Raw genomic sequence first — 12,029 nt, 5'->3', positions numbered from 1 at the left:
CACACACACACACACACACACACACACACACACTCTAAGTCACACCTCCAAGTTACACCTGGCTCCAGCTTCACTAAAATGTCAAGTGTGACCAAAGGCACAAAAGCACAGTCCTGCTTCTGATGACATAGTAAATTCCTTCTCCCAAGGACACCTGGTCCCGGGGATTCTCCATTAACAGAGGACAGGCCAGCCGGTCATGCCCTTCTCTCTCTCTCTCCTCTCCCCCTTTCCCCCTCTCCACGGTCACCGCGACACCCGGGATCACTAGAATCTCGGCAAGCAGCTATTATTCGGTTAGGAGCCCCTCCGGTCTCTTCTCCCTTCGGTCTCATCTCCCCATCTCCAGCTGCCGGACAATGTCCAACCGAAATCATTCCCCTTCGCATCTCGAGAGTCCCCGAGAACTTTCAACAGCCTATAAATGTCCATCGTGAATGTCAACTCTTCATTTTCCTTAACAATTTCTTCCTAAAGCAAATCAGCAGGAGAGAGACCAGGGAGAGAGGGAGAAGCAGGCACGGTGGCCCGTGGGGGGGGTCAGAGCCAAAGGAGGGAGAAGGGGGGTGTCCACATGTGGGGCAGCCCAGTAAGGACGGTCCAANGTGAGGCTGGAAAAACTGTTCAGGTATACAAATAACTTATGAATAGTAAGAGCTAAGTCTCTCAGTCTTTGATGTGGAAAGAAGACCAGAACGAACCCTTTGGTGTTAAACTGAGATTGGAGGTACCGGTGCTAATTCATGGGTTTCAATCTACACAGCAATGGAAACAGACACCTAGATGCACTACCTGAGCCTGCGTGTGCAGACACACACGCCTTTGTGCACACGCACGGGCACACACACACACTGCACACATTACTCACAGGGCACCTAAGACAAAGAACACTCCAAGAGCTAAAAAGCACACTGCGGGCCCGGACTGTGGCACCCAGAGAGCAGCGGTCACGAAAACAGGGCTCCTTGGAGAAATGGATTGTTCAGAGCTGAGCAAGGGAAGACACAAGATGAGTCTAGAACACTGATGGGCTGGGAAGCAAGGTGAAAGACAGGAAAGGGGCAAAGGACAAAGAAGCCACCACGTAGGGGTTCCACACATCCAAACAGTGTAACAGAGGGGCGCCTGGGAGGCTCAGTCCGTTAATCATCCAACTCTTGGTTTGGGCTCAGATCATGATCTCCTGGTTTCTGAGTTCAAGCCCCACATCGCTACTTGTGATTCTTTCTCCCTTCCTTTCTCTCTGCCCTTCTCTGCTTGCTCTCTCATCTCCCTCTCTCAAAACAAACAAACAAAACGAAAAATAGTAATAGAGGGGCACCTGGCTGGCTCAGTCAGGGGAACATATAACTCTATCTTGGGTGTGTGAGCCCCATGTTGTAGGGCGCAGACTGTACTTAAAAAACTTTTGTTTAATCTTTGAACAAAGACTCAAATATCTTTCTTTGAAAAGTAATAGGTTAGGACATAACAAATTAAGTTAGAAATGAGCCCACACACAGAGGCGCCTGGGTGGCTCAGTTGGTTGAGCATCCAACTTCAGCTCAGGTCACAATCTCATGGTTCATGAGTTTGAGCCCTGCGTCAGGCTCTGTGCTGACAGCTCAGAGCCTGGAGCCTGTTTCGGATTCTATGTCTCCCTCTCTCTCTCTCTCTCTGCCCCTCCCCTGCCCATGCTCAGTCCCTCTCTTTCAAAACTAAACATATATTAAAAAAAAAAAAAATTCGGAAATGAGCCCACACAGATGAAACAAACGGCACAGTGTTTGAGGAGAAATGGAATATGGACTTCCAAAGAACCTCCCAATGAAACACAAGTTACAAGGGGCAAAAAGCGTGCTTCACCATGGAGAGGCCTGGCAGATCCCCCTTAACCGATGAGCACTGTGAAGGCACAGACTGGACCGTGCACCGCTTGATGCAATGAGAAGCATCACTTCTGGGACATTCCTGCCCGAAACGCAAGCTGAGAACCTAACGAGGGTCCCCCAAGACCACTGGAATGGGGCAGACTGGCCTGTGACCTTCAAGAGTCAAGGTCACGAAACACAGACTTGAGGACCAGCTCCAAGGTGAGCAGACATTTAAAGACGATATCCAACTGGGACCTGATCTCCCTGCTCTAAACTGGGGACCCCCTTTCTCTAGGGCATTTGAAGCCATCAGAGAGGAGGACCTGGAAGATTAAATGGTAATAACGATCACTGTCCAAGTCCTTATTTTAAGAACATATACACTCATGTGTTAAGGAGCGACGGGCCACAAGGTGGAAATTCTTAAATAGTGTACAAAAGAATTCTTTATACTAAAATCTTGCTGGAACTTATTTCAGAAAACACTGTTATTGTTGGTTTTTTAATGTACATGACCCTGGACCTGAAGCCCTATCCCCACCCAAGGACCAATGGCACAGACCACATCCCTGTCACCGTCACCTTTCTGTCAGGTAACCTCATCAGAAACTCTTCCTATTCACACGCTGCTCTGTGGCTACCATGGCCCTACGAGATTCCCGAAGCTCTCAGGGATTCGATGTTCCTCCCCACAATCTTAGTTCCTGCAGTAACCACTTTCCCAAATAAGGCCGTGTACACCCACACTAATCCCTTATTATGAAATTTTATCCTCAACCTTGCACTCTGTGAATTTAGTCCCGTTTACACCGACCGCCATTTTCACTGTTACATTCGGTTGGCATGAACAATGTGGAGGTTAACTGGGGGAGCCAACCCTTCTACACAGGAGGAATCCGTGTAGAACTTAGGACTCCCCCTAAACCTTATCTACTACTAATGAACAGCCCACTGCGGACTCAAAGACTTTCCCATAATGTAAACAGGCCATTAACACGTATCTTGCATGCTGCATGCGTTTTATCTTGTCTTCCTACAGGAAAGCAAGCTGGGGAAAATAATGTTATTAACAAAATCATAAGGAAGGGCAAATACACTTATGCTACTTTACTGCAAAACAAAAACAAAAAACAAACGGCACCACCACCACCACCACCACCACCGAGAAGTGGGCCTGTGCTGTTCAAGGGTCAACTGTACTTGGAAAATACTGTTAGGATTCTTCCTGAAGTCATCCAGTGAAAAAGTCTGCACCTCAGTCCATGTGGCTTGTGACAGACATTACAAAATAAGACCAAAGAAAACCATCTCTGCTCAAGACACCAAGAGAAGAGAAGAGAAGAGAAGAGAAGAGAAGAGCAGAGCAGAGCAGAGCAGAGCAGAGCAGAGCAGAGCAGAGCAGAGAAGAGAAGAGAAGAGAAGAGAAGAGAAAAAACAGTCACAGAACAAAGGCAATGTTGGCCAAACACATTTGTGGCAGGATGGTGGGGGTTCCGGAAAGGGGGGATCGGGAAAAGTCAGGTTGTAAAAATAAAGCTAGAAACAGCAAACGAGGAGGGGCGCCTGGGTGGCTTAGTCGGTTAAGCATCCGACTTTCGCTTAGGTCATGATCTCACGGTTCGTGGGTTCGAGCCCTGCGTCGGGCTCTGTGCTGACTGCCAGCTCGGAGCCTGGAGCCTGTTTCAGAGTCTGTATCTCCCTCTCTCTCTGACCCTCCCCTGCTCACGCTGTCTCTCTCTCCTAGAAATAAAAAACATTAAAAAAAAAAAAAAAAAAAAAAAAAAAAAAAAAAAAAGAAACAGCAAACGAGGAGACGGTGTTGAGCAGCCAAGAAAGTAGATTTCAGAGGCAAATAAATGAAAACAGAAGGAGAAGTATGAAGACTCGAGCACCCCCTCAGTGTCACAGGTCACTTCAAACCGACCCCCAAGAGCAGGCCGGGCAACTGAAAGAGGTCTCCCATGCAGACCCCACCTAACATCTACTCCTCGGGAGAGGGTCTCCCCCTTTTCGTTGCACAGAGGTGCTCCTTCCTACCCGCCGGGGAACCGGGTCTCACCTCGAAGGCAGAGAAAGGTAAGAAAATCTTCTGTCTTGGGCTTCCTTTTAGAGAGGTCAGAAATTTGAGTAGCTGGAGGGGGCAGCAACGGCTCCACGATCTTCACCGGGGTGGTGCTGGGGCTATTCGGCTGAGACTGTGCGAACTTCCTCTGTGCCTGCAGCCTCGGCCTGTAAAGCAAAGGGAAAATAAAAATGAAATAGGCGGCGACCGGAAGATATAGATCTACGTGCGGCACTAAAGACACGAAGTGGGGGGGGAAGGACCCTAATTCAAGCAAACTCTTACTAATTAAAGTTCTGTATCTCTCACCCTCTCATAACCCACAGGGTCGTTATAAAGGGCAATAAATTTTGTTACAAGGCTCGGTTTTCGACCCGGATATAAATAGGCGCCACACAAGTGTATGTGTACAAGCACACGTCTATGCACCAACCACGTGTGCGCCTAACATCGCAGGTGGCTCTGCGGACACGGAATTAATGAATGGCTTTTGTAGTTTTAAATTAAGCCCAGAGTGAGGACAGAAATGCAAAGCCATCTTGCCACACGACGTATCAAGCATCATACGCTTAAACGTGATGCCGTCACACATACACGATTGCCTTCATAGTGTGCCCTTATATACACCCAGCCCCCGCCACCTGCCTGCACACCACTGACCCCATCTCACACCCCCAGAGCCATGTCTCCCCACCGCCAATCTCTTCTGACCCTAATCCAGCCGTACGAATTCATTACACTCATGGACGCTTGTAATGTAGGGGGTGAAGAACTCGATTTCTCCAGTCCATCTGAAATACCACCAAATTCTGGGCACCCCTGCTTACAGGGCAAGTCCTAACTTCTCAGTCAGGGATTCAAAAAGCTGGCCTTAATCTACATGTCAGGCATCTTCCCAGCACAAGCTACAGACACTGACCCCTAGTTTATCCAGGGTACCTACGAATCACAGCGCATATTTCCTTAACTAGGCATCTTCCATTTATTTACAAATTCCGACATGCAAGAAAGGTGCTCCTTCTAGCCTTTGAATTCTAATGAGTCTTGGAAAGTCGTCTTCACTTCCTTGCTAACACTATAGCCACCAGTTCACTGTTAATTTTCTAGCCTCCACACACGTATACGGCCATATTTTTATTTTATGTCTAACTAACTTGACATTTATCACGAATTACCTCATACGGGCTCTTGCTTCACTGTAGAGAACCCAGTTCACAAGGGGGAGTGGCCGGCGTCAGAGAGAGCAAGCCTCTGCTCATGTGCTGCTTAGACCGACTGGCCAGCCCTGCACATAGCCCTGTGCTCAACAAACAGGATTGAGGGGGTGGGGAAGACCAACCCCCAACTCCCCCCAAAGAAGAAACCAAACAGCAGCCCAATAGCACAGGATGGGTCAGAATCCAAATCAGAAGCAATCACTATGTGGAATTGAAAATGCGACCCCCACCCCGCAACGGCTGGTTGAGAATAATAAAAAGAAACCAGGTATATTAGTAAAGCACAAATAAATCTTCCTTTACTTATTGTTGAAGTTACCTAAAATAGTAGTAATTGGGGCACCTGGGTGACTCAGTCGTTAAGCATCTGACTTCAGCTCAGGTCATGACCTCATGGTTCCTGAGTTCGAGCCCCGCACTGGGCTCTGTGCTGATAGCTCAGAGCCTGCAGCCTGCTTTAGGTTCTGTGTCTCCCTCTCTTCTCTGCCCCTCCCCTGCTTATACTCTCTGTCTTTCAAAAATAAATAAATGTTAAAATATATATATAAATTTTTTAAAAAATAAATTAAAAATATAATTGTAGTATACTAAACTGCCCATGCTCACAATACCTTCCCATGTTAAATCAACACTCTGGTGTTTAACAAGATAGTCCAGCAAAACACACACACACACACACACACACACACACACAACTTCTCTACTTTGTAAAAACACCTGAACCACCCTGTGTTCTGATGAGCCTCTACTCTGGCCTCCCTCCACAAACCCAGGAGAAACAGCGAGAAACACCACCATATAGACGGTGTTCCCAGTAACAACTGACATTTGATCCACAGAGAGACAGTGCGACCACTATTTACTTGCTGGGCAACCTTCAGTCCCTGAGACCTACCCACATCTAGGCTAATCAAAAGCACTCAGGACCCAGGAGTAACCAACATGAAACAGCCGCACAAACAAGCTATCAGCAGAAAGCCCAACAAGTTTAACGAAAATTCCCAAACACTAAAACGGTTACTAGGGCAAACACCACTGTCTCCTGGTGATAGAGAACAAAGCTTTTTTGTTACCAACCGACTGCCTGTATTAAAGACGTGACACCCCAGAAGTGTGTGCGAGGGTGGGCACTAAGCCCAGAGGAGGGACACTCAATGGGGGTGCTGAAGCTTAAAGAACAGATGGGGGAGGAGGGGTGGAGAGAGCCACAGTGGTGAGGACCCAAGTTCTGAGTTCAGGGATTCTCCCCTTTTAACTTTTGTATCAGGTGCAAAAGGGTTGTTTTTTTTTTAATTTTTCTTTAAGGGGAGGGGCAGAGACCGTATTGAGAGAATCACAAGCAGGCTCCGTGCTCTCAGCGCGGAGCCCGATGCGGGGTTCGAACTCAGGAACTGTGATATCTGACTGGAGCCAAAACCAAGTGTCAGAAGCTTAAACGACTGAGCCACCCAGGCGCCCCTAGAAAAGGATATTTTTATAAGAGGACTAAACTGGGGTTTAAAAAAAAAAAAAGGCAAGTGCACATAAATTTATTATTAGATTCTACAGATATAGAAGCAGTGTGACTGGAAGTTTCTCACTGCTCATCCTCAATTTCTGCATTCAACTCGCGGGCCCAAGCGGCAGCAGGTGTCAGAGGAAGGGCCAGGGTGCAAACGGCGACCACGTTCAACAAGCCAGACGCCCAAGTGCAGGGTGGCCTGAACTCAACGTAGCTACCCGGCTCTTCCAGCAACTTCCCCTCCCTCTTGAAAGAAAAACCCCAGTTCACCTTATTCCACCTGGAAAAAAAAATGGTTTTTTAACTGGCAATTGTATGAACACGTACATCTTCACGTAAATGGACACAACTCATGCTCCGGGCACGAAAGAAACTTCCTGGGAACAGCGCCTCCTGCAGGTGCATGGAATGCCGCTTGTGGCCTTTTTATTTTTAAAGTCAGCAACAACAAGTTTCCCAACAATACACGTCCCGAGAAGGTGGTGCAGACCTAACGAAAATCCAACATGCAAACGCAGACAAGGTGCGGAGGTCGGAGCAGGGCGCGGTGAAATACTTTACAATTTCGGGGTCTTAACAATAGGCCGCTCCCGCCATTGTTCAAATAAGAGGCACCTTGTCCTGATGACTTTCTCAGGGAGACCATGAAAACTAAAGCAAGTAAGTAACAGATTTAAAAAAAAAAAAAAAAAAGGCAGTCAAGTAAATTCCCCCTCAGAGGAATAAGCCCAGCTCGCAAGTGATTAAGTATTTGGGAGGCTCAGATGAAAGCAGGGACTGAGGGAGACAAACCAGTATCTTTTCTTTTTAAGGGGCAGCCCGAAGAATCTTTGCTTTGCAGTAAGTGCAGGTCAGCAGTTGAGCTTCTCATCCTGCACAGTCCCAGGAGGGTTTCAGACGTGTTGGCTTGGCTTTGCGGGTCCTGTACAACAACGGAGTTTGGAGGATACAACTCAGAGGCCAAATCCACGGGGTAAGCGTGAAGCACGCTGTAAGGGAGGGACAGAGGACTCCAATCCCAGAATGCCCGATGCCCGGAAAGGAGTGGATGTGATTTTAAATCAGTAAAGACTAGGGATGCCTGGATGGCTCGGTCAATTAGCGTTTGACTTCAGCTCAGGTCACGATCTCATGGTTTGTGGGTTCGAGTCCTGCATCGGGCTCTGTGCTGATGGCCCAGAGCCTGGAGCCTGTTTCATATTCTGTGTCTCCCTCTCTCTCTGACCCTCCCCTGCTCACGCGGTCTCTCTCTCTCTCTCAAAAATAAATAAAAAAAACATTTAAAAACATTAAAAATTTTTTTAAATCAGTAAAGACCAGAGGGGGAGGGGGAGGAGGAGCAGGGGTCCCAGATATGCTAAAGAGCCAGAATATCTGCACCTGGAGAGGTTAAGGACATGAAAGTGCTGTATGGAGCTGAGAGGCAGGCCAGGCGCGACCCCTCCATTCCCACCCCTTCCCATCAGCTGGCATTTTACCCAGAAACATGCACTGTCCTTTTCATTCCCACAGCGAAAATGCCTAAGAATGAAAACAGGGTTTGAACTAAGATGGTTCAGGCTCATCGTGGGGCTGGAGAGAGAATGGAGCCCCTGGGGTCAACGGGAATCTGGAGTTCAAGGTCTCCTAAGCCTCTGGACCTTCAGGCAGCCAGCATGGTCCTCCAATGCCCACTGGCGACACACAAATACCAGAACACACAGAGGGGTTTGTCCCTCGTCCAGACCACAGAAGGATCAACTAGAGCAGGATGCACATCCATGTTTGTGGTTTATTAACCGATTAAGGAAAGAGTTTTCTTGGGGAGCCTGAGTGGCTTAGTCTGTGGAGTGTTCGACATTGGCTCAAGTCACAATCTCATGGTTCTGTGTTTCCCTCCCTCCCCCCCCAAACATTAAAACATTTTTTCGTTTTTAAATGGAAAGAGTTTTCATCACAGAAGGCTTCACTCTAGAATCCTAAGTATATACTTAAGTCACTGAAAGCAATTAAATCAAACTCTGCAGCTAGCCAAGTTCAACAGATCAAACCAACTTAAACCAACGGAGAAGACCTAATTAAATGTATTTATAGATGAATATATATAGTCCCATTTTGTTTACAGTGTGTTAAAATCCAGAGCTGGGGGCCGCTGGGGTGAGTGAAAAGAAGTGGTCTCAGGTCAAACCATTCATTCCATCATTGCAACTTCCCTTCCATGATGTGAATGTGTGTACATGAAGTAAAGGACTAAAAAATTCAGACAGCAAGCTCAGAAAATATAGACACAGGCTATCTGTTTGAGATAGCAGCTTTGGTGTTTGAGACAAATGTTAAAAGGCTCTGGGGTGCCTGGATGGCTCAGTCAGTTAAGTATCTGCCTTCAGCTCAGGTCATGATCTCACGGTTTGTGGGTTCGAGCCCCGCATCAGGCTGTCTGCTCTCAGCGCAGAGTTGCTTTGGATCCACTATCTGCCCCACCCCACCCCCCGGCCCGTGCTCTCTTTCAAAATAAACAAACTTAGCTAAAGGCTTTAACTTTTGTACAGATCTTGCAAAGATCACCCTCACGACACAATCAACCGAGAGGCCACACAGCTTGGGAGACCAGGCCCAAAAGACCAAAAGCCAAACACTGAGTCCTCAGTTCAGAGTTTTCTCGGTCACACCACGCTTCATACAAGGAGGATGTGAGGCCCAGCCTTTTCACAGGCAAGGCCACGTGGTAGGCCTCTTGTCTAGAAGCTCTTGCGTCCAGAAGCCCCACGCCAATTCAGTCATGACAAAACTCAGCCCTGCTGGGATGAATCCGATTTAAGCTAAAATGTCCCCAAAGGGAGGACAAAATATGCGGAGATGAAAGACAACTTACTGATCAGATCCCAGAATGTCATTCTATGTAAACAAATGCCCTAAGACAGAGGCAAATAACCCAAGGGATCTTGCTTTCTTGAGACTGCTCTCTCCATCTGGAATGTTCTTCTCCTTTATGCTGGCTTCTTTTCATCTGATGACAGGAACACTCCAGACCTGTTACTTTTTATGGAGGTCACTTCTTCCCTGTCTCTGCTCAAAAGTCTCCTCTTCAGAGGGGGACATCCTAAAGGAGTACACTGCCCCTGACCTCCCGCTCAAGCCTGATTCCACCCCCTGCCCTTCTGGGGCCTGCAGCACTTGCTCTACTGGGCTCTCCTCTGCGCGCACCAGGTAGAGAAGGCAGCCCTCCATCAAGGCTGGGAGCAAACAGAAGGAATGCGGCCCTGGTGCGCCACTGATGGGCGACACTTAACCATCCATTCCTGAGGAGTCACGCAGTTAAACATATGAATGTTTGGGGGCTCCTGTGTGGCTCAGTCTGTTAAGCATCCGATTCTTGACTTTGGCTCAGGTCATGATCTCACAGTTCGTGGGTTTGAGCCCCATGTCGGGCTCTGCACGACAGTACGGAGTCTGCTTGGGATTCTCCCTCTTCCTCTCTCTCTGCCTCTGCCTCTCCCTCTCTTTGCGTATACATACTCTCTCAAAATAACACATAAATTAAAAAAAAAAAAAAAGAATCCAGGGCGCCTGGGTGGCTCAGTCGGGTAAGCATCCAACATCGGCTCAGGTCATGATCTCTCAGTTCGTGAGTTCGAGCCCCACGTCGGGCTCTCAGAGCCTGGAGGCTGCTTGGGACTCTGTGTCTCCCTGTCTCTCTGCCCCTCCCCAACTCAAGCTGTCTCCATCTTTCATAAATAAACTAACTTTAAAAAGAAAAGAATCCATTTCACAGGAATCTTACTAAATATCTGCCCACATGGTCACTGTTTCTACCATTACCAAGGTCATCACTTAGTTACGAATTCACTGAGCCACTTGTCCACCATCGACATCATCAAACAAAAGCTAAGCAGAGGTCTGATTCTGGCTTCGACCACCATTGGAAACAAGATGCCATCCCACCACACAGTGACCAATATGTCACAACTGTCCATGGGTCACAATCTACTAGCCTGGGGAGAAGGGTCCTGCCACACGGCCAAGCACACATGGACTTTGTACTGCAGGATCAAGCTGCATAAACTCGGTGGGGGGTTCCCATCTTCCTCCTTTTCCCTTCCACACCCCCCCAAGCTACACAAAAGGTGACAGTCTTTTTCTCTTATTTGGGGTTTAGCTGGTATGGTCAACAGCCAAAAGAAATGTTTTGCTTGATCACTTAAATTTTTACCCGAATAGGGGCACCTGAGTGGCTGGGGAGGTTAAGCATCCGACTCTTGGGTTTTGGCTCAGGTCATGATCTCACATTTTGTCAGTTTGAGCCCCACATGGGGCTCTGTGCTAACAGTGCAGAGCCTGCTTGGGATTCTTTCCCCCCACCCCTTCCTTGTTCTCACTCTCCTTTTCAAAATTAACTTTTAAAAAAAGGGATTTTTTTTTTTTTACCCAAATAAATCTTTAAAATTTTAATGTTTTTTATTTATTTCTGTGAGAGAGAGAGAGAGACAGCATGAGCAGGGGAGGGTCAGAGAGAGAGGGAGACACAGAATCCGAAACAGGCTCCAGGCCCTGAGCTGGCTGTCAACACAGAGCCCGATGCAGGGCTCGAACCCACGAACCATGAGATCATGACCTGAGCCGAAGTCGAACGCTTAAACAACTGAGCCACCCAGGTGCCCCTTAAATTTTTTTTTAAAAGCACAAAACCTTTATGGGAGAAAAGAAACACCAGCACTATTTTGAAAGTTAATCAACTGCAAGACAATACCTTTAAAAATCCCACCAATGAGCCAACTAAGTTCTCCGCCAAACAGGTTTCCTTTTGTAAAGCACCCCTCAGCCCTCCTGCCCTCATCTGCCTTCAGAAGCTTCCCAGGAGGCCTGTCATCAGAAGACTCAGAGGGTGGCCCCGCGATCCCGGCCTCCCCTTGCTCGCTCTCCAGAATAGTGTAAACCAGTTGGCTGCTATCCGTGCCCTTCATTAGGGCACCCCTAAATACAGCACGACATCAATTCCTAGGTTAATTACACTCCACTTCTGCCCAGGATTTCTGACAGTTTACAAACCTGAGGAGGACCCGGCGCGGATGCACCACGCAGCTGGAGAAGACAGAATGAGGGGGACCAGGCGACGGAAAGCCACGCTCAGCCGGCCCCTTGTGGAGGGACGTGTTCGCCAACATGCCATTTTAGTAACTCAATTTTCCAATATTTAAAAAAAAGAAGAACAAGAAGTGGAGCTGGTAAATCCAATTACTTAGATTACATCTCAATTCTAAACAAAGAGCAAGGAATGGGCGGGAGGGGAGGGTCTGTCCATTCAAAAATAAATAAATAAATAAGACACGTTGCGTCTGGCAAATTTAAAATGACCAGCATGGCTGTGTTCTTTGTGCTGGTGTGGGAGCGGGGCCTGAAGCTTTGCCAACTTACTGAAA

At 47.8% G+C, this 12,029-nt stretch overlaps 1 protein-coding gene across 1 annotated transcript in view; it reads right to left on the bottom strand.

Annotated features, from left to right (window-relative positions):
- Positions 1-12,029, bottom strand: part of JARID2 (jumonji and AT-rich interaction domain containing 2) — a 273,790-nt gene that overhangs the window by 72,270 nt on the left and 189,491 nt on the right. Inside the window, 1 exon segment of the mRNA XM_077770125.1 lies at positions 3,913-4,082. Within this exon segment, the coding sequence (XP_077626251.1) occupies positions 3,913-4,082 (170 nt within the window).

Source organism: Crocuta crocuta, unplaced genomic scaffold (assembly GCF_008692635.1).
Source record: "Crocuta crocuta isolate KB4526 unplaced genomic scaffold, BGI_CrCroc_1.0 scaffold24, whole genome shotgun sequence".
Taxonomy (NCBI): Eukaryota; Metazoa; Chordata; class Mammalia; order Carnivora; family Hyaenidae; genus Crocuta; species Crocuta crocuta.
Note: the sequence above shows the minus strand (reverse complement) of the source record. Positions and strands in the feature narration are given on the sequence as shown.